The sequence below is a fragment of the Glycine soja genome, chromosome 17, assembly GCF_004193775.1.
Source record: "Glycine soja cultivar W05 chromosome 17, ASM419377v2, whole genome shotgun sequence".
Taxonomy (NCBI): Eukaryota; Viridiplantae; Streptophyta; class Magnoliopsida; order Fabales; family Fabaceae; genus Glycine; species Glycine soja.
In genome coordinates, this window is record NC_041018.1 from 11,770,700 (window position 1) to 11,794,385 (window position 23,686).

Below are 23,686 nucleotides of genomic sequence, written 5' to 3' on the forward strand. Positions count from 1 at the left end.
TATTTTAATATAATATCTGTTGTTATCCTCATTCTATTAAGTGATAATGTGATAGATAAAATGTTATATCATCAAATCTAATTACTTAACACATCAGGAAATTGAAGTCATATCATTATTTATTATTTAATTTATTTAAAAAATTTAAATATTATATTTTATTAATTAATATTTCTTTTGAAAAAAAAAAAAACAGTGACTTCCCCTAGGTAAGATTGAGTCCGCCACCGTGCTCTAGTCTACCGTTGTGCTCTCTAGCGCCGCTTAAGTGGTGCCCAAGCTCGACGAACCTTGCGTCAAAAGTGAAAAATGTTTGCCACAAGTCGGCAAGAGAAATGATGGCATTTAGAAGGTGGAGCCCAATGACGCCGATGTATTGTGAAGGGGTGTGTTTATCCAGCGGAAGGTTTGGCCCATGGGGAAGCTAGGGGTAAGGAGAGTTCGTTGCAGGTGAGGTTGAGAGGGGCCCGTAGGGAAGGTGAGCAATGTTAAGGGAGTGGTGAACGGGGTGAGGCGATGGGCCAGGGGTGGATTATGGGCTGGATTGTGAAGGAGGAGGAGGAGAGGAGGGAGGCAGTGGTGGGGAAGCTATTGATGGTGATGGCAGTGGCAATCATGGTGGAAAGTGGAGGCGTCTAAAGAAGGTTGACAAGAGGGGAGAGAAGAAGGTTAAGTGAGATGTGAGAATAATGAATTTTTGTCAACGTGTCAATTGATTAGGTTTGATGACGTGATATTGTGTCTGTCACGTCATCACTTAATAAAATAAGATTAACGATAGATATTACATTAAAACATAAAAAAAATTCAAGTATTGAAATGACCAAAAGTGAATTTTAGGTAGTAAATTAAAAATGACTTATTTTCTAGGTATAAAAAATATATTTAACCCTATAATATATTACTTCATTTTACAAATTAAAAAATATTATATATTATGAGAAAATAGTGATGAAGACATTAAGTAAAAATATGAGTGACAAAAGTTTCCAATATTTTCAACAGGTGTGTGTATTATGAAAAAATAATGATTTGTTTTCACGAGACCGTAGGTTTATTTTAATGTCCATGATTATTAGTCGGACCTATGAATGATGCGATCGTCCTAAATCGTCTAATAATTTCTCTTGTTGAGTCCGGAACAACAAACTGCCAAAAAATGAAGTAATACGCCGACACCAATAGGTAATGATAGGATTTAACTCTTCTAAAACGATAAAATATATTTTCTATAATGTACAATTGTTAATTAGAAAATAAACGGTTGACTTTTACAAAAATTACAACACAATTCAAGAAATATTTTATCAAAGTAAAGAAACAAAAACAAGAGTTCAAGTATTTTATAGGTTCAAGTAGTTGGCATTGAGTTGTGAGTACTTCCTTTTCCTTTCATATTTGAATCAAATTATTCATAATTAGTTCAATTTTCAAATTCATCGATATAAAAGTATAAGAATATCGATTATGATTGAAAGGTTTAAAAATATATTTTTTCCCTCATAAAAATTTTACTTTTCCAATGAAGAATTCAACCAAAATGTATGCTTATATAGTGCAATTTGAGTTATATTTTATCAACTTATTGCAAACTTGCAGCTTAAATAATATATTTTCTACAAACCACAATATCAACAACAACAATAACAGTAGGTTCGATCTCATATGACAAGAACCATGTAAACACAGTCACAGACAATCATAGACCACTTTTCTGATAAGTCTATGAAGTGCATATATTTTCACATTTGTGTTAGCAGCCATAATAAGTACGGCCTTTAGTCCTTCAACTGGATAGAGCACATTTTAGATCCTTTTAGGAACCATATGTGAGTCTGAACCGTTCATTCAAGTAGTCCCCACTACGTATTGGAGGGAATCTGCAGCAAACATTGACAAAGGTTCATAGCATCTTCATCTTGCGTGTAAAAGCAAAATTTAAGAAATGTACGCATATGAGCTTTTAATAAAGACCTCCACCAGGGGGGGTTATCTTTGTCGGCTGCATCTCTTTGCTTTTTTTCTGTGCTCGTGTTTTAATTTACTCTACGTAAATTAGTACTCCACTTCTTTTTCCACTTTCAGTGCAAAAAATAATTGGATTTAATTTACACTCTCAATGAATAAAGAATCATAATAGATGTAATTGTCAAAAGGTTTAACTTAGTTGAGTAACCAAGGTGCACGAGATATTATAAAAGTTAATAAATGATAAGTTTTATACAAAAACTTTTATAAAAGTTAATATATTTATTATACATGATAATTTTTTTATTGGATAACAATGTAAACAAGAATTTACAATTTGCACTATCAATGCATAATTTACTTTTCTTTTAATCAAATATAAAATATTTTTTATGTTATAACTCAATCACCTTTAAACAAACAACTAGCTCAAGAGTTATAATTTTTAATAATGCGAATAATTAAATGATAGTCATTAGTCAACGTTTTTTTCCTTTGCTGTATCAAAATTGAACTCATTTTTCTTAAAAAAAACTTAATGCTTACATCTTAGTTTCAGTCTGACTAGGAAAAAAAAATCTAATTGGAGAACAATTTTATTATCCTACCTGGGAGGAGAAGATTCACTGCAGCAACTTTCAAAGCATTCCACCACACAGTCTGAGGCCGGGTCGAAGAAGAATGCCACCTGCAAAATTGCAAAACATAATTACTGGGAAAGCATATGCAAATCATGCCAACAAACCAGAAGACCTCATCAAAATGCAATTTAAAAAAAGCCGAATTTGTAATGTAAATAGGTAGAAAGAACATTTTCACCATCTATGACATCAGACAACTCCCTTGTTCCATTTTTTTAAGATTTAACTTAAACATTAAGACTCTTTGAAAAGATATAATCAACTTCTGATACAGTATTTCACTGGATAAAGCAATTCCTACCTCTAACTACCTCGCTCAGTAATATCCATGCTAAAAACAACTATTTTAAGTTCAAATTTCTTCATATCCTTTAGAGGAAAGTCATGTTGGGGCAGAGTACCACCTTGGTCAACCCAAAATGACAGAGACAGAGGCTTTATCTAGATGTGTCATCTAGCATTATACTAACTTCCAAAACCATTGATATTTAAGGATATGCACACAAAATAAAAGAGTATTTAATAAATGTAAAGTATTGATATATTTAGTCAAAAATACTTTTATTTAATATAAGATGTAAATGTAATTTGTTTTTTTTTTAAGTGCTTTTAATAGGTTGAAGGTATATAAAAATTAAATCTAGTTATTTCAAATAAGAATATATGTGAAAATGAGACTTACAATTTGTAAATCATGAATAGTCTTAGAATAAAAAGAAGAGAAAAAAGAGCCTTCACTAACAGTGTATACACAATTATCCAATTACATATTGATAGATATGGTAATTTACTAATTTTTACAATAATTACTTTAAAATTCATACCTATCATAATTTTAAATTATCAACAATGTAAAAAATTTATATGCAGAAAATAAAGTCTAAAAAGAAAACGACTAAAACATAAATATTTTGAAACTGAGGTAGTAATTAAGAATATTTGGAGAAACCACCAAATATCCCCCCAAGACCACCATTATATTCATGATAGTTCATCGACAACATGAACCTTTTTTTGTCATCAGAATTTGCATGACTTTTTCACCTCTCTCCACTGTGTGTGAATGAGATACTGAGGGGGGCATGCTCTGTCACCCATGTCTAAAAACTAACTCGACCAGTCGATCCATAGAGCTTGTGGGATCACGCAAATATCTATTCTTTAATTTCCAAGTCCAATAATGAGTATTCTAATCCAATCAACTATCCAAACGTCACAAGTATGAGGCATACTTCTTTTTGATTGGCATGAAGAAAATTATATAGGTATAGATAAATTCCATCTATTATTTCCTACCCTTGAAATTAAAAGCCATCATAAGCTAATAAGCAATCGTTCAAGACAAAAACAATAATAACACAATAAAGAAACTGAGGAAGTGGTTAGTAATTACAGAATAACGTTCTTTTCCTGTTGGCATAACCCTGTGAAGTGTTGACCTGCAAGTGTAATGACAAAAGCTGAGAATGATATGTACTAGTATGGCAGTAGACTAAAACCTTGGTTAATATGTATAAAAAAATCGATTGCAGAGTTGCTCAACAGCTCTAATTACTCAAAAACAGAAGAAAAAACCCTTTGGATGATGGATACCTGTATAAACAATTTGTTCACCTCTCCATCATTTCTCCAATGCTCACTATTAAGGCCCTGCAGATACAAACCGAAAACACCCAACACCAGGAAAGAACAGCAGATAAAGTGCATAATTTTTAATGGAATTGTAGTCTAGAATCTCTAGATAATATAATGCAGTTGTGAATTAAATAGACTCAAAAGTAGTAATATATTATTTATAAAACTTCTTAACCAAGAACTCACCCTTCTACATGAGGCACATCCTCCCAGACTTGAAGTTAGTTGACCTTATGCTTGCAGATCTATAAATGTAAAATCGCAAGCCTTTGATTTTATAAAATCGTGAATTCAAAATATTAGTACAGATATTTTGGGGGTCTAAGGCAAAAATGTTAAAGGAGTCTTTTTTTTTACAAGAATTTTAAAAAGACTTAGTATATTATATAAAATATTAATTTTTATATTAATTTTCTAACTTTTTTAGCTGCAAAATCATTTATCAAAGTTTTATAATCAAAAAATTCTAACACTTCACTTTCAATAGATAAAATAGTTAACACATTCAATCTATCTTGTAACATTGTTGATTTTAGATATTATGTAAACAATTTTAATTTTGAAAAACTTCTTTTAGCAGTAGCAACTGTTACAAGAATTGTCAATAAAATTCTATATGCAATGTAAATATTTGGAAAAGAATCTAAAGTTTTTATATAACTCAATATTTCTATTGGTGTGTTAATTTCTTCTCTTAACACTTCTCTTAGTACCTTCAATTCTGAAAATAAATCAAGACCATCAATATCAGAGTATTCATTAAACCTTAAAAACTTTTCAAGATTAATACAATATTTTTTCAATTCATCCTCATCTAAAACTTTAATTTTTTTGGAATCAAATAAAAAACCAAAAATAGTCTCATATTATAAAAATTGTTCAAATCGTGTAACAATTGACCTATATATGTTCTAGTCAGAGTCGTATATATGTTCAATTCATTCTCAAATAAAAAACCAAAAATAGTCTCATATTGTAAAAATTTTAAAAATAGTCTCATATTGTAAAAATTTTAAAAATAGTCTCATATTGTAAAAATTGTTCAATTCACTCTCAAAATAGTTCAGAAGGGTCATTGGCCTATATATGTTCTAATAAGAGTCGTATATAGAGATTATAAGATCTAAAATAAAATTTACTTCAAATTTTAATTTAATACACTTTGTTAATTTTTTTAAAAAAATTGTGAGTTGTTATTTTAAATATTATTCAAATTTTAAATTGACTGAATTAAAGATTTAAATTAATTTATATATACAAAATATCAACATGAAATAAAATTTTAACTAAATGTGTGATCTTATCATTAATATTTTTTGCCAAAATATCTTTTTTTATATATCAACCATAGACATTAAATTTAAATTTTGTACTAATTTCAATAGATTTTTGTAAGGTAAAGGAAAGGTTAAATATAAAATAGATATAAAATAATTTTCTTTAACATTTTGAAATAAAATTAAAATTTTAGATAAATAATTTACAATAACCATCACGTTCATAAGTTAAAATTATGTAGTCTTATTAATAAAAAAAATGATTACAAATAATAAATCATATCTTAATAAAATTTACCACTTAATAATTTAAATTGATAAAAAAATATTAAAAATGTAAAAAAAAAAAAATGAAACTCTTGGGGACCTAAGACAATTGCCTATAAAAGGTAAAATAAAGGGGAGAGTAGGGGATTCACAAACTAGGGGAGCATCACGTCAAAAAAATGGTTGAGGAGGCTGTTAGCAACAAACTGGGCAGGTGGTGGTCCTTTCATTTGTTTCTACTCAAATTCTGATATGCAATAGGAATCCTGACACAGGGAGATAGAATTCCCCTGCCTGTAAGGAGTTCAACTCCATTTCGCCTCTCTAATACCAGGGGCATGCCATAATAATAGAACAGAATGTACTATAGAGAAGAAGAGAACCTGCAGTCCAGGAACACCCTCAGTTATTAGAAGAGTGATCATGCCATAATCTGAATGAGGAGAGGCACCACATATCTGCTCATCAGATCCCTATTCACCTAATATATTTGGAAGGCATATTAACAACAATAAAAGGTTACACAGGATAATCGGTTTGAAAACCTAGTCCCTACTAATAAAACAGCAGAAAGAACTTTAGAATATAATATAAAACAAAAACTTTAATCGCCACCAGAATAGCAGTTTTTGACTCAAATCTAGCTGCAACTCAGCAACTAGCAAAGGAGTATTTACAAAAAGATACAAGCATAAAATAAATATAAATATAACATACATTTCATTATATGGACTACTGCCACATTCATGTGCATTATAGTTCAGGCCTAAAAATCAATACTTGAAAAAAAAGAAATTATGTTCCCATGTCCAACATGCAGATTGAACAGGAGGAAATAGCAGTAAATAAAGTTGAAGTCAACATGGAAGATAAAATTTGAAGTGTGCTAACAAACAGGCATAAATTAGTGGATATGGAGCTTTGTGATTTTGTTAGAAGCTCCAGAAGAGCAAAAAAAAAAAAAAAAATGCTAAACCTGGATAGTGCAGAAGGCGAAGAAAAGCTGCTGCTTTGTTTAAGGCACCTATCTTCTCAAAGTAATCTTCTTCCAGATTCAAGGGCATGGCTATCAGAGACAGCAGATTTTTTCCAGCAGCCCTGGGACAGATAAGAAGAAAATGTAAATTCTAAATTTAACAACAATAGAAAGAACAAAAAAAAACATGCATAAGACGATAAGAATGCTCAGGCTCAGCCATCCTTTCCTTCAGCATATAGCCACATAAAGCACATAAACTCACAATGAAAAGGTGCAAGAATAAGGTTCTCAATAAATACACAGGCCACAAATCCCTCATGTCCTATAGATTTTAGTTAAATTTACGGAGAAAACCAATATGCTATTGACATTCTTTGTAGCATAACCGAAAAGAACAACAGATATTACAATTTATTGTGAGTTTATGTGCTTATGTGCAAATAACAAGTTAACAACTTATGGTACACATTTGATAACAAGGAATTGAAAAACACATTGAGAGGCTAATGAAACTCACATTAGTTTCCAATATAAGGATTCCATTGTAGGTCTCCAGTTTGGCAGTAATTCTGAAGTGTCCTTGTCAGAAAAACATCTCAAGTCAAGCTTGTGTAAAACAAACCCCGCACAAACTAGAATACTGTACCTATTCCTAATGAAATGAATGCAAAGAAAAACCATACCTTCAGAAGGCCATTGATTCAAATGAGCAATAGAGGTATCTTCTATAGGACCAATGTAATAGGTCTCTTTTGGATCACCTATTAATAAAGAACGACCAAAGTTTTTGCCATTGTAGAAAATAAACAGTTGCATAAGGACATACACGGTTTTCTTTCAGCATTGGCCATACACATACCATACATCACTGCTATTTATTCAATAGTGTTGGAGAAAACCTCATCACTTAGTGTGTGTTCGTGGAGTTTGCATAATTAATTTTAAACCAAATTGATTTTAAAGTAATGTGATTTGTGTAAGAATAAGACTCACTCGGATGTGTCAACCCATTTTGGCAAATATTTTTATTTTAAAAGCAAGTTACTTACAAAATTCAGTATAGATTTTTTTATATATATAATGCAAAAGCTAATAAAGTCGCTTCAAGTCAAAATTAGTTTTAGATCCAAAGTCAACTTTTCAACGTGAAACCAATAGCATGAATATTTTCCCTAAAATCACTGGTATTTTGATGTGATTTAGGATGATCCAACCTGAATCCAAACACACACAGTGCCAAAAGATGAATACTTTTTCCTTTTAGGCACAACATTTTCATTCTTGATTATATATTTGGCTTTATAGATATTTCCTTCAAAACAATAGGATTATAGGAAGAAAGAAAAGAAGAATATATCTTTGGAGAGTGAAGTAGGATCAAGAGTCTCAGAATAGAGAGGGGTGTAGCTTCTATATTCCTTGCGGGCCAAGTCCAGTTTGCGTTGAACCGGAAGCGAGAAGAACTTGCCACTTTGGTCGAACACTTTGCTCACAATCTCGGTGTCCACCCCGTGGTTCACGAGGTAAAAGAAACCATACTCCACACATGCCTATTCATAGTTACCAATTATTCATTAACATTTAACACACACACACACACATACACATACTCTAGTAACAGATGAAATTCGTAACATTAAACTAACAATACTAGCTACTAACATTTAAAAAAAACACACAGACACACGCACGCATACTATATTTAACAGATGAAATTCGTGACATAATCTTTGACTTGTGAGAAAGAAAAACAGAGAAGAGGAAGGTGTGAGTTGAAGACCTGACGAATGGAGTTGGGTGTGGAAAGACGATGGGGAGAAGAGAGGTCTATGATTGGAAGACTCAACGTCGCAGCCATTTTCGGTTCAACTCAAAACTTTGCCTTCTATTTAGCTTCAGCTTGGCTTCTGCCACTATAATTAGTTAATTACGTTCCATTATTGGAAGGTACTGATATTGATAATATATCATACGAAAGAAATCAAGGGGTGGCAACTGGAAAATCTTATATTATGATTTTCCTCTTTCATATACAATTGACATATAGTCGTTTGTTCCTTTGATTATAAAATTCTTTCAATTAATTTTATATTTTTTCAGATAAATAATTATCATATTAATTTTATCAATTATTTATATTATTATTTCAAAATTACATCTTTATTCTCTCTTTATTTACTTACTTATTTTTTTATTAATATTTAGAAAAAAATAATTAAATAAAGATTTATAAGAAAAAAATATTATAAGAAAAACTAATAAATTTTTAAAAATGATCTTATAATTCAAAATAATAGAAATAATAGAAGTACTATTGTGTTTATTTACACGTTTTTTATAGTATTATTTTATTAAATTTAATTTAAAAATAATATATAACATAAATATATAATCACATTATATACCAATAAAATTCAATATAGTTAGTAAAGGACTAAATTGAGTTTCTTGAACATATTGATAAATATTTGATTTCCAAACCAAAGGTAAGTATGAAGAAGATTTTATTAAAAAGGATAAAATTCATTCCTAAAATTTTTAGGCCTCGAGGGTTGTTTTTTTTTTTTAAGAAGTCTGAAAGATTAATGTTATAACTTTTGAAAAATATTATGGCATGCATTATATATTGTTGTCAATGTCATCATTCTTTAACAGCTACCCAACACACTCACGGCCGACGAGGTATATATGTCGATCCTCTCCCCAATCTCCATATCGTTTGTTTTTTTACCTTACTCTTCATTCTTTTTTTATTATTACTATTACTGTTAATTAGAAGTCTTGGCAACACACACCAGTAGAGGTTGGGTGGAGTATTGGTCGGAATTAGTCTTCATAGTGTTTACATTGCAAACATTGCTAATAATTTCTCCATTGAGATTGTTTGAAAAAATATGTGAGGAATGAAATTATTAAAATTATAAGTAAAAGTCGCTAATTAAGAAGTAGAATCAAACAACCAAAATTATAGAGTCTTATAAGTAGTCCTAAAATAAATACAAGTCATTGACTATATTATTTGATTGAAATGGGCACACCGACTATATTATTTCATTGAAATGGCACATACACATGCAAATATTAAGTGGTGGTTGATATGATTCAACGTGATCTAATATTAATAAAAGATTATTATTTTTTAAAATAATTTTTTTATAGAAGATAATTATGATTCAATGTATTTTGATTTACTATTATTATTAATAGAATTTAATATTTATGCATTGACGATATAAAATAGTTTTATATTGTCATCTAATCACAAATCATTGTTAAAATTGTTCTAAAATAATTATTTTAAAAGTTAATAAACTTATTATATACTGTGAGTGCATAGTCTTTTTAATTGGATGAGTGTATAAAACTTGTTATATTGTTAGTGCATAATATAACTATTACAAAATAATATTTTTTCTCACTTCTCCATTGATACTATTTTATTTCGCTCACTTCTTTGAACATCAATAACAACAATAATGATAATAATATTATACAATTTTAATTATACTAAATAGGAGTGTTCAACTTATGATGAAATGATGTTAGTTAATTGAAATTTTCAATAATATCACATAATTAAAATTAATATCTCTAAAATCATTGAAAATATTATTTTCAAATAATTAACAACTATATCTATTTAATAAAAATTATACTATTTTTAAAAAATAATTTTGATAATAAATGCATTTAAAATTACTACATATTAATAATAAAGAAAATAAACAGTCAAATTTAATAATTATATTGTATTATATATTCAAATATTTTTATATTATTTTTTAATTTATATTTTCATATAGGAATAATATACTTGAATGAAAAAAAATGTTTGATAATATTTTTTTGTCTGTTACTTCATATTGAGTGTGGTTTTTTGTCTTGTTGTTGATCTAAATAAATGATATATTGTAAATCAGTGTTTATTTTTGCTATTACATGTGCATGTTTTATTGTATTAGGGCTTTTGCGTGACAGGTCCATTTTCTCTCTCCCTCTCTCCATATATTTTCAGTTTATTTTCCTTGTTATTTCAATGTTACACTCTATTACATTGTTTGATTATCATGTAACTAACATGACACACTCTGGTACATTGTCATGTTAGCACATTCAAGTTAATGTAATACTTTGATGTTACAAATGGGTCAAAATAGTAAATATTATTTATTTTAAAAAAATTGAGTTACTAAATTCACAAAGTAACAATAATAAAAAATGAAAAATAAAATAAAGTCAAATACTTTCAACATATATTGTTAGTTCAAATGACACTCAGATTAGATCTCTTAAATAAAGTTTTAGATTTGATTTTTGTACATGACAAAATATGGTTGAAAGAAAAAATCTTAATAAAGATGATAAGTAATAACGCCGATAGATACTTCACATAATTAAAAAATTAAAAAATAAATATCTTCAACGTGTGGTGTACTTAGCTACCACATCTTCTGAAGTCTCTAATTGCCTTGGACACACCTTAACATCAGTGCTCAACAACTTCACCCCAAGCATTCTCTTGAAATTAAACATATATATCATACATTCATATAATATCATACCTTAAATTATCATTGTTCAAAACATGAAAATTAACTTTTGCCCTAATGGAGAGAAAGTGAGAGAGGTAACAAAACCCTATACTTTTTATTACAAAACCAATAAACCCGAAAAGGATGGATTATTTTGTGAAAGAATTTTTGGGCTTATAAAAAGTAGGATTTGTGCTTGTGGAAATTATTGAGTAATCAGAGATAAAAAAGGACGAAAAAAATTTGTGAACAATGTGAAGTAGAATTTATTGATTCTCGGATACGTAGATATCAAATGGGCTATATAAAACTGGCATGCCTAGTAACTCATGTGTGGTATTTGAAACGTCTTCCTAGTTATATGGCAAGTCTTTTAGATAAATCTCTAAGAGTGTGTTAGGATGAGGGAATTTAAAATTAAAGAATTCCAAATGCTTCAATTGAAATCCCTTCGTTTTTAAAATTGTGTTTGGATAAAGAAATTAATTTTTTTCATTTTCAAAATTTTGTGTTTGATACAAATCCAAGGACTTAGTGCAAAGGATCCTTCTCTCAATTGAATGCCAAATGAAGAAGTGTTCCTACACACTAGGTATGGGTGAGCCGAACCAAGCCGGAAATCAAGCCTGCTCTACGACCTCATGTGCAAGCTGAACAAGATCCACGAGCTGAAGACAACATCGTACGATGAGCGCATAAAGAATCACGAGAGCCATGCATTGCACACGACGCACCAGATCGTCGAGTCATGGATCCATGCATCGCGAAAGGTTCTATAGAGGATCGCAAATGTAGTCCTCTCAGAACCTTCAAGAAAGTGGGGGAGGACTGCTACATTGTGGAAAGGATCTGGAAGCTTCTCGCGGGGGCTGAAGAATCAGCTCTCGGTGAAATCCTCCAACGATGAAACGGCTTCGTTCTGCTTCAGGTCGAAGGAGTTGGTTGAACCGACAAAGATGTGCAAAGATCTGAGGCACAAGGTGCCGGAGATATTGGAGGTGGAGGTGGATCCAAAGGGAGGACCAAGGATTCAAGAGGCGGCAATGAAGCTCTATGTTTCGAAGAACGGGTTCGAGAAGGTTTACTTGTTGATGCAATGCATTTTAGAATTCCCTCTCTATAGACAGAATTTAGAATTTCAAAATTTTAGTTAATTAAGAATTATCTATTAAAATACTGAAATTTCAAATTTCAGTGAACAGGACATCTAAATAGAAAATTTTAGGCTTAGAAATTTTAAATCCTCTAAAAAATTACTTCCCCTGTTTTAAATACTTCATCCAAATAGATTCTAAGACTATGTTTTGATGGAGAAATTTAATAAAGTAATTCAATTTTTTAAAGTATTTTAATTGCTTTTCAGTTAAATAAGGTGTTTGGATAAAAAAATTTAAAAAGAAATTAAAATGTTAGCATTTTGGTCAGGTATTTTAATTAACTTAAATATTAGGATTTCAAATTCTTTCAAAAATGAAAGAATTTGAAATTCTTTTGTGAAACATGTTCTCCTTCGTACTCCTTCGTAGCTTCTCACTCTTCTCTTTCTCTTTGTGCTCAATCTCTCTGACCTCAATCTCTTTGTGTGCTCAATCTCTCTCTTGCAACAACACTCAATCTCTCTCTTCGTAGCCCCGACACTATTGCTTCCGAAGAGCGCGGTGCGAAGAAAAGGGTTAGTTTTGAGATTGACGAAGCGACCGTTACAACAATGGACGATGACTCTTCCGTTTTGAGCAGCGTCACCACTTTGTTCGCACATGGCACCAGGGATCTCCGCGAGGTTGTTGAGGAGATTCAAGATGAGTTTGTGACGACGTCGAATTTCAGGAAAGAGGTTGCCTTGGTGCTTGAGGTTTGCAAACGGCCTTATAGATCTAAGGTTGTTGCCCTTAGAGGTATGAATGAATGTTCTGTCTTCTTCTATGAAATGTTAGAATTATAAGTTACGGATGGAGTTGTTTTTGTTTGTGTGTGGGGGGGTGGGGGGACTTGAGCTTGTGGATGGTGATGTGTGAATGTTGGTATTTGGCTTGTTTGATCCTTTTGTTGAACCTGTTGAGGTAGCGAAGGTGACGTAGATTGACTGATTTGCTCTTTTTGGGACTTTGGCTGTTTTGTTTGCTAATTAGATTTAGTCTCTTTATGTTTTGCAATTTCATCCAAACACAAAATTTTGAAAATAAAGAAATTTAATTTTTTTATCCAAACACCGAATTTTAAAAATGAAGGAATTTAAATTGAAACAATTAAAATTATCAGAATTTTAAATTCTTTAAAATTTTAAATTTATTCATCCAAACATATTCTAAAGAAATTAAAAAGTCTAGTATAGTGTGATGTGTGATTTGATATAAAAAACTTTATTGTACATATTCCCAATGAGAAACTTGTCATTCCATTTAATTTAATTGGCTAGTGTAGTTCTAGAGTTGGACAAGAAAAACTTGTGCTGGCCAAGGGAGATTGTTTTGTCTTAAGCTTAAGACTCTCATGAAAGTGCAAGTGGAGGCGCTGCAAATTACTTCTTCATTTTTTTAGGCCCATGTGTCATTGGGCTGCTTATGCAAGAATATGGGTAACTCGTAAGAGAACATGTTCTTTTATATATAAGTGATTAATTAAAACCACCAGGAAATTTGAATTAAATAGAGTCAACATTACTCATTAGATAAGCTTTATAAACCAGAAGAGGGAAAAGAGAATTTAAGTCCATCACGAATATTCTTTCGGCGGCTTAGACAAAAAAAAATGACCGCATCACAAAAAGTGAGGAGTTATTATTTCTTTTAGGAGGAAAAAAGGTGTAATTATAATTAGTTCAAAAAAGAGTAATATAAACTTAGTTATATGTCAAAGTATAGTAGTGTGTGGAGACTGTCTACTTATTAAATACTAATGTACTAATATGTTTGCTAACTTGGAATGTTTACAAGTGGAAAGAGAAAAATAAAAGGATTTAAAATTTTTTATTATATATACAAAAATAAATAAGATCACATATTAAATTTATGCTAATTTTTATTTTTATTTAAAATATAAATTAAAAATATTTATTAAAAAAGAAAATTTATTTTTTTCTTTTCTCTTTAAAACTCAACTTCTAATTATACATTAGGCAAATACAATTTAGCCCATAGGTTTCAAATGGTTGTCGGATGATTTCCTATGCCTTTCGCAGTTTTATTGTAATTATAGTTTTTTTTTCTTTTCAATTCAACATATGTATGTGCGTGTGTATGTGTATCAAGTTTCTTTTATTTCTTTAAATTTTAAATATATATCTTTTAAATTATTGCTATATGACATCAATTAATTCTTTATATGTTTAATAGAATGTCACATGATCATTCATATATATATATATATATAATCATTGAACCGTAAAAAAATATAAAATAAATGTTATCTATGTTTTCAAATGAATGTTAAGAATTGAAAATAATAATTCTAAATTTTAAAAGCATGAAAATTAAAAACACTACAAAAAGAAAAACAAAAAATTAAAAAGAAATCACGATTTTAAATTTCAGATGAATAAAAACAAGAAAAAATTACAGATCAAAATTAAAAATCACTTTTATCGGGAGAGAAAGCATATTTAACCCATAAATAAATGAGTAATTTCCATCCACTTACGTGACTGCTTATATTAATTTTTTAAAAAATACATGTCAAAGCCCATCATTATTGATTACAGTGGTTGAATATTGACGTAGTCAGGCTGCAGCTAAACTCCTTAAAAAAAGAAAAGTTGCAGCTAAAGATTTCTACCAAAAACAAAAAATAAACATAGAATCAGCATTGTGGGGTAATACATAATTGCGGTCACATATAAAAGAATCATTTATATAATAAAAAAAGTCATAAGGAGAAAATTTTCTTAAATCAATCACGCACCCATAAATCTATAATTCAATTAGTTGTGAACACTCATGGTCTTTTATTCAGACCTAAATAAAAAGGTAACAACAAATTAGAAAAATGCATAAAAGTATACTATTATTAATATAATTTAAACATAAATACATTATTATCCACTAATCATGCATTATACAATCCTTTCCACTTTATAAGAAACATGTTCAAATGTTCAGGCACACTAAAAAAAAATACTCACGTGTTCAAACATTAAAGGCCAAGTCAATTTTATTTAATTCATCATATAAGAAACTACGTTTAAATATGATTGCTTCGCCTCAAAATTATCCTTTTATATAAAAAACAATTAAAATTATTTAAATCATATAACTATACACATTTTTAAAATCATTCTAATATTTTTCTCATAAAAAATAATATCTCCTATAAAATACTAAAAAAAGTATACCTTAAAATCAATTTTTTAAAATAAAAAAAAACGTATCATATATTATATGTTAAACAAAAAGTAAAATATGTGGTTGAAATGGTGGTACAAGATTGCACATGACTAATTACATCAATAAATTGCATTTGCTTAAAAAAATTATAATTTTTAATTTCAATTTTTTATGCTTATATAGTCAATAAAATTAAATTCGTAATTGTAAATTGTTGTATAAAATTTAATTTAAAATATTTTTAATTAGATGAAAAACGAAATGAAGGATATATCACTTATTTATGAGATGAAAGAGGAAATGCAAAGAAATAATAATTTGTGGCGATTTTACTAACTCATAGATCTAATAAAATTATAAAAGATAAAAGACCTAATTGCAAATATTTTCAGTTTAAAGACCGAATTAAAATTTTAAAAACTTTATGGAAAGGACATGCATGTCAGCATGTGCAATCATATAAAAGTATATATACAGTTCATACTGATAAATATACGTAATTTAATTAACTAGTAACATTCATTTTTCATACGTAGTTCAGGCATGTAGCTAAGAAAAATTATAAAAAAGAAATTAAAGAAAGAAACGAAACTCTTGACGATATTTGTATGTGTGGTTTGATACTTTCCTCTAGCTAGACACGTAAAAAGATTGCTTTGGGCTCAAGGTCTTGTATTGAAATAAATTGGGACGATGATCAAATTGGCAAGGACAATATATTCGCAGAAGTTTTTTTGTATGGTGTGATTACTGACTAATGAGTAGTGACTACTTTCATGAAGATCTAACACAATGGACGTGACATGAGACAAAACCTTGTTTATTTTATATACTTATGCAACCACCTTCAAGTTATCATCTTGGCGAGAAAGAACGTTAAAAAGGTGACAAACACAAAGGAGCTATGATGAAGGTTCTGTTTAAGTTTATTTGGTTAAACTGATTTGTTGAGGAAAGAAAGAGATAGGCAAGGAAAAGAATGGAAAGGTGAATGTGAAAATATTTTTTCGCTGATATGCGAATAAAGGTTAAAAAAAGGGATGAATCTATTTTTTACATCGATAATTGATTTACACAACTTACATAATCGATTAAGTGTGTAGCATAATCCAATATGGATGTATACGAAGCAATAAAGAGAGCGCTTCTTACTTCTTCAGCAATACACCGCACGTGTCACCGTTGTTGTGGTTCACGTTCCTCATATCTGTAGCGTTCAACAGGTATGGTAGAGCCCAATGCCCACGCCATTGCAACCATGACAATTCCAGTCGTCGTCGTAGCAGTTTCTCATATACATGCCCCACCACCGTGTCCCATCATCGCAGATCTATGCCACTCCGTTGTAGATTTCAAAGGAAGAATTGGTTCCTTCACATAATCACAATTTTTTTCTTTCCTTTTTATCAAACCAAATAATAATAATAATAATTTCTTTTTTTTTTCCTTACCTACCAAATCATTAATGACCGGATACCTAATAATTAAATGTTGTTAACCCATAGCATAAAAAAAATTATTAACTTATATGGTCGATGCAATGGTGTAATATCCTACTTTGTTAACATGAGGAGGAATAATTTATTTTGTAGGAAAATATATGTTTAATTGTCTTTGTTGTAAAATTCTCTTGGATCAAGAAGAAACCATATTGTAGATGATGTTAGCCTCTTGTCTTAGTAAGTTGAGAAACACTCATTATCTCTCACACAAGACAAAAAAAGTATGAAAAAAGGTTGAGACAAATAGTTCGATACTTGAATCCCTTAATTGAGACTTAGAATTTAATTCCCTTCTTAAGCATGAGTCATAACTGGAAGTGTCACTTTATCTAAGATGGACTGATCCAGTGGGAGGAGGATTAATTGGGTGCCATATATAGAAGTGAAGATACCACTTTACTCCCAAAATGAGTCAACCTAGTGAGAAAAAAATTAATTATATGTGAAATATGAATTCTAAATACCTTCTTGTCAGACACACAAAAAAGCAGCTCCACTTAAAACATGATTAAAATCCAAAAACAACAATCTCTTTGTTATTGAACGTTGTCAAAGAAAAGTGATAATGATCTTATTAGAAATTACTTAAATTAAATAAAAACGAAAAAGTCTTTAAAATTTAGGATTTGTTTAGTTTAAAAGAATAAAATAGGTGTGAAAGTGAATTGAGATGGAAAAAGACATAATGTTTGAATTAAAGTATAGTGTTGAGGAGTGAGATCCACACCAATTTTTAAAACTTTTATCTCCAATACACCCAATTATAATTAAATCAAATATTTTCTAATTTAGGCATACAAGTTATACTTTATTTCCCTTCATTTTTTATTCAAATTTACTGGTCCAAGTATATATGCCATAAGGAGGAGATTTATAAATGTTGATTCTAACAGAAATAACACTTCGGAATACACATCATTACCTTAAATCAAACTCAACTAGCAGCCATGCCTTCACATTAATCACATACCAACCCGTAACTGTACAAAACGTCAAAACCCCAACACATAGGACCTCCAAAAGCACAAATAAGACCAATCAACAAGAGTGACAGTTCCAAAAACGTATAAACATGTGTAATTGTCTTTGAAACAGCATATCATAGTTTTCGAAATTTGCATAAAATAAGTAGCGAGTTAGGGGAAACAATCATTTTTTAAACACTCAGGTTTATGCAAATAACTTAATTAAACCGAAAAATCTGAGTTTGTAATGCATAGTTAGACAGTATATATACTGAATATTGTTTAGATTTAAAGATAATAGTTATATTTAAAGATTATTTATAAATTAAAAATTTATTTTCTCTTTTAAAATTAAAATGTTAATTCCTTTTGAGATAAGAAGAATCCCAACCTGGGTCACCACCTAAGTGAAAAAATATGTAGGAATACAAATTCGAATTACTTATATTTTGATTATAAGCACCACAGGTCAAATCACATTAAATTTTATGTTTTCTTATTTTGCTATGGTGTTGTCTTTTTAATTTTATCGTGTATTTATTATTATTATTATTGTGTGTAAACAAATGTGTGTTTTACTTCAACAATTTAAGATTAGCTATGCTTTTCGTATTTTATTATGATGCATGTGTATTTTGGTTCCCCCAATAAATTTGTGATAAAATTTAGTTTTTCAAGTTTTTAACTTAAAATTCTTATTATTTTTTTTCACTTGAATAAGTAAAGGTGCTGAGTGAATTTGGAATATAAAATGATTTAAAAAGGTTTAAAAGTTAAAAGCAAAATATTAATGAAATTTAAAAGATTTTGTAAGTGAGATATTTTAATTTTTTATTTCCAAGAAAAGTATGATAACTCTTATTGGCTAAATATGAGAGAGTTTAGAATCATTTAACAGTTCAATTCATGAAAATTTCAAGAACAAAAATGAGAAATGAAAATTATACATAGTTAAAAAAGAAGGTTAAAATATATTTTTTGTTATTACAATTTATTATTTTTTCATTCTGGTTCCATCATTTTTATTTTTGTTTTAGTCGTTGCAAAATATATATGTTTTATTTTTTGTCTTTAAAATGTTTTAGATAATATTTTTTATACTGTCTAAGGTTCAAAATATTTTTTTACAGCGTTATTTAAGTATTTTAAGAACCAAAAACAAAATAAATATATTTTTCAAGGACTAAAACAATTTTTTTAGAGACAAAAATAAAAAATTAAATTTAAGAAAAAAATATTTAAGCCCGATAAAAAAAACATAATTAAAGAAAGAGATCTGAATATTTTTAGTAAAAAATAATAGGGTAGTATTTTATACTTATAATATAACATAGTAAAAAAAATATTTGGATAAATTTTTTATTAAAAGACTAGATTTTTTCATTAACTACTCGTCTGCTAGCATTAATCTTCTACTCTGTTTATTTTTTGTTAGGTCACATGAGCGTTCTGGTTTACGAGAGTGGGAGAGCGGGCGGTATCCACATTCCACCACTTCAGTGGGCTGGGCCGTGGAATTGAGATTGGGACCCTAAAATCCAAAAAGAAGAGAGAATGGAAGGGTAACAAAGAGAATAAGGCAAAGGGTAAAAATGCCAACAAGAGTCATTAGAATTTAAGCAGCAGAACACGAAGAAAGAAAGAAGGAATAAAATCAAACCAACTCTCTCCGATTTCCATACCATACCACACTCCTTCTTCCACCTTAAGCTGCGCAGCTTCTTCACTCTCTCTCATTCTCTACGACGCCGTTTCCAAGCGACCATTACCAACGCTTCCTCGAGCTTCCAAAGCTGCTCAGAGAGGTTTTGTGTTTTCTGAATGGCAACCGCACCGGCTCATGCTCCGGTGAAGTCGCAGCCTCTGCACAACTTCGCCCTCCCCTTCTTGAAATGGGGCGCCAGCGGCAAGAACAACACCACCACCACCGCCGCTCACCACCACCGCTTCCGCCGCCCCTCCGATCACGCCTCTGAACCCGACTCCTCCGACCCCGACTCCCGCCCCCACCGCCTCGGATCCAGAACCGCGCGCAACCGGTTCTCACTCCCTCTCAAACCACCTCCACCACCACCACCACAACTGCACGAAGCCGAACACGACGACGCAGACGACGCCGTGCAGAAGCCATGGAACCTGCGCCCTCGCAAGCCCGCGCTCCTCCCCAAGGCCGCACTCGAGATCGGCACCGGACCTTCCCGAAACCACCACCACGCCACCAACAACGGAGAATTCCACGACGGCGGCGGCGGCGGCGGCGACAACAACAACCCCGCACCGAAGTCGCTGCGGCTCCGCGGGTTCTCGGACACGCCGTGCAGTGTGAAGAAAGAGAAGAGGAAATTCTGGATCGCTCTCTCCCGTGAAGAGATCGAAGAAGACATCTTCGTCATGACGGGCTCCAGGCCCGCTCGACGGCCCAGGAAGCGGCCCAAGAATGTCCAGAAACAAATGGATGTACGCCCGCCTGCTTCTATTCACTTCCCTCACTTTTTCTCTCCTTTCAACCTTTTCATGCTTTTTATTTTTTTTATTGGCAAATGATATTTGCTAGTTTTTGTTAGCGGGGAAATTCGAAGCCGCTACCTCTCTTCCATCTTCCTTCACCATTTTTTTTCTAATTTTTTTTTTTCATTTTTTTTATTCTAGAGTGTGTTCCCTGGCTTATGGTTAGTAGGGATAACTGCGGATGCTTACAGAGTCGCTGATACACCCGCCAAGGTTCTTTTTTTTTTCTTTCCCTTTTTTAACACTTTATAATTTCTCTGTGTGTGTGTTTTGGATTTTGACGAGGAAACTGATCCGTTTATGGTTTGATTCTTGCAGAGGTGAAGAGAATTTAGGGAAGGTCTTGGAGATTGGAGGTACAGAGGCGTGGGATTTTGTAAAGAGTAAAACGAAAATGTTGGATTGGAAATTTGGAATTTAGAAACGAACCATGATGATGATTATGAATTTATGATGATGATGATGATGATGCTAATTTCCTTGGTTGTGTTGTTTTTGCGGCACACTAGGGTTTTAGATGCAAGGGGCGGCTTTAGTTGATTTTTAGTAGTAGTAGTTTATATATCGCTGTAAGGAAAGGAAAATATATATCAAATCAGTATATATAGATTAATTAATAGACTTGAATGCGATGCTATGATAATCTTTTCAGTTCAAAGCTTTTTGTTGCTTTTTTTCTGATGCATCAAATGGTTTTCCATATTTGACAGGCTTAGGGTAGCAAGCTTGTAGTTAATTAGCCAAAATCATCGGTTCAATTTGGAGGCACTGCTTCTGCATGCTTACTCCCTAGCACCCGAAGGGGAAAGAGAACCCTGATGAGGTTGGAATTCACTGCAAGGGTTGCATGCTTTTGATGCCTTTCCTGTATGTATATTATGATTTCATATTGTTTATTGGTTTGATTCACACTTCTTTTGGTTTTTGCATGATGATCTTATTCATAATCATCAATGGGAAGAGGCTTTAAAAATAGTTTCAAATTTGTTTATTCTGATTATAAAATAACCTAAACCGAGCAAATGATAGTAGTTGGGGATAATCAAGCACTATAATATGAAAGAGTCATGTTAGTGCAATGGTCTGTATGCTAAGTGTTGTCTTTTTTGGGTTATTTGTTCGAATTGACACTGCAACGAACTTTTGCACCCTGGGTGGAAGAGGAAGACAACAGTGTGGTGTGGCCTCTTACTTGAAACTCAACACCATTGTGGATTCAAGTTGGATTAAAAATATTATGCTGTTTTCTCCAATGTGTTCTACATTGTTTATTTTCCAAGGGGTGTAAGGTCTCTCAAGTCTCAACTCCCAAACCACCAGCTTCTTGAGATTGATCTCAATAAGAATTTCAATTGTTTTGCCGTTATTTTAATTTTGTCTTTTTTTCAATCTTATTTGTCAAACTGCATGTTTCATGAATTCATGTACTCATTGATGGATATAATGACTAATGCCATATTCTATTTTACATGACAATGATCGGCATGAATGTTATCTTTATTTGCACATAAATAGTTTGTGTCCTTGGAATACATTTCTATTTTGTGGAAGACCTGAAGGGTCAAGATTCAGGATAGAGTCAGGTATTTGTGTCTTAAGTTGTTGCCGAAGAATCTATTTTACATATTTGTTCATTGTCATTTGCACTTGGGTAAATTTATTTTTTACTAACACTGCTCGGGATCCACTGATACAGCAAGGGTTTCCCTTTCAGGCTCCGGGTTTCAGTTGAAATTGAGCTAGTAAAAAAATTGCCCGTTGAGTGGACTTGATCATATGAGTTGTAGTGTAAAGATGCATGTTTTTTATTAGTCTTTTGTACATATTCCACTCCATGGGCTCTTTTTTTCAAAAAAAGAAGAAAGTTTGAGTGAACAGTACTGAATTGTAGTGTAAAGATGCATGTTTTTGGTGTGAAGGACAGATTCACCCAGATTCCGTGTGTTGCTTCTTTCGTTTTATTCTCGTGCGGAGGCTTTAATTTCACTTGTTATAATTTTTTTACCATTAAAAGGGTTTGGTTCTGAATATTTGTTTTTCTCTGACTTTGTTGATCCACACGGTAGTGAACAATAAGATTTTGGTCAAATGACCCAAAATTCTGATGGCTAATCAGTTTTTAATACCGTTTATTACCTTGACCAAAATAGTTTCTGCGGCAGTCAAAGCAACTTAATAAAAATAAAATGTACCAAGGTATCGTCATAGGTTTGTCCTATTTAAAACTGCTAAAGACGTGTATTTATTATGTTTTATTGACGGAATGCGGGATTTTATTATCTTCTCACAATTTAATTCAAACTAACAATTTGGTCTCAAGTGATCAAAATTACTTGTAACTCTCCCTCACTTGACCTAGATTGCGAAGTTGCTTTCTCACAATTTAATTCAAACTAACAATTTGGTCTTAAGTGATCAAAAATTACTTGTAACTCTTCCTCACTTCACCTAGATTGCGAAGATACTTTCTAAACAATGTTTCTTTGCGGTTCTATTATTATTTTTCTAAAACATTGATTTTGCTCGTAGAAGAAACAGGCTGTTGAAAATAATATTAAATAAAAATAAAGTCTTCGTTTCTTACGAATTAAAAAACAAACACAAAAATAATGACATGTTTTAGTGAATATTTAAAAAAGGATGAGCACAAAACAAATATTAATTTTATTATCATGGCTATTATATAAAATACATGTCTAACATTTGATGTAACAAAGATATACATTTGACATAGCTGTCTACATTTATATATAAAATGTATATTTTTATATGATAATTAATTTGATTAATCCAGATAATTTTGATATTAATAAGTTTTGATCTAATTGTTTTTTCTAATAATATGTAAACATTTATTGTGGTTTAAATACAAATGCAAGTTCAGTTGATATACATTTAAGTAGGGTGAAAAGATGTGCTGCTTTCGAGTTGTCTCTGCAAGTTCTTCCCATGGACATGGAGTATGACCGGCGACAATTGACAATTCCTCTAGAAAATTCTGGTGTCCTTTCGAAACAAAGTCATTCCTTTGACTCCAAAAGAAAGAAAGGATCTCTTTGCTCCCAACTTTCTCAAAATGGAGTTTGAAGATGG

The 23,686-nt window shown here is 31.0% G+C and overlaps 1 protein-coding gene and 2 pseudogenes across 2 annotated transcripts; 2 read left to right on the forward strand and 1 right to left on the reverse strand.

Annotated features, from left to right (window-relative positions):
* Positions 1-1,553: 1,553 nt before the first annotated feature.
* LOC114392945 lies at positions 1,554-8,709 on the reverse strand (annotated as a pseudogene).
* Positions 8,710-11,866: 3,157 nt separating this feature from the next.
* Positions 11,867-12,453, forward strand: LOC114393573 (annotated as a pseudogene).
* Positions 12,454-19,574: 7,121 nt separating this feature from the next.
* LOC114394251 lies at positions 19,575-22,526 on the forward strand. 2 transcript variants are annotated; one of them, XM_028355928.1, is made up of 4 exons: positions 19,575-20,542; positions 20,735-20,806; positions 20,912-20,949; positions 21,304-22,526. In XM_028355928.1, the coding sequence occupies exons 1-3, from the start codon at positions 19,907-19,909 to the stop codon at positions 20,915-20,917; spliced, it is 714 nt and encodes a 237-aa protein (XP_028211729.1). In that variant the 5' UTR covers positions 19,575-19,906; the 3' UTR covers positions 20,918-20,949; positions 21,304-22,526. The 2 variants fall into 2 exon arrangements, with proteins under 2 accessions (XP_028211729.1, XP_028211728.1); XM_028355927.1 differs by having other exon boundaries at positions 19,578-20,542; positions 20,912-22,069.
* The last annotated feature ends 1,160 nt before the right edge of the window (positions 22,527-23,686 follow it).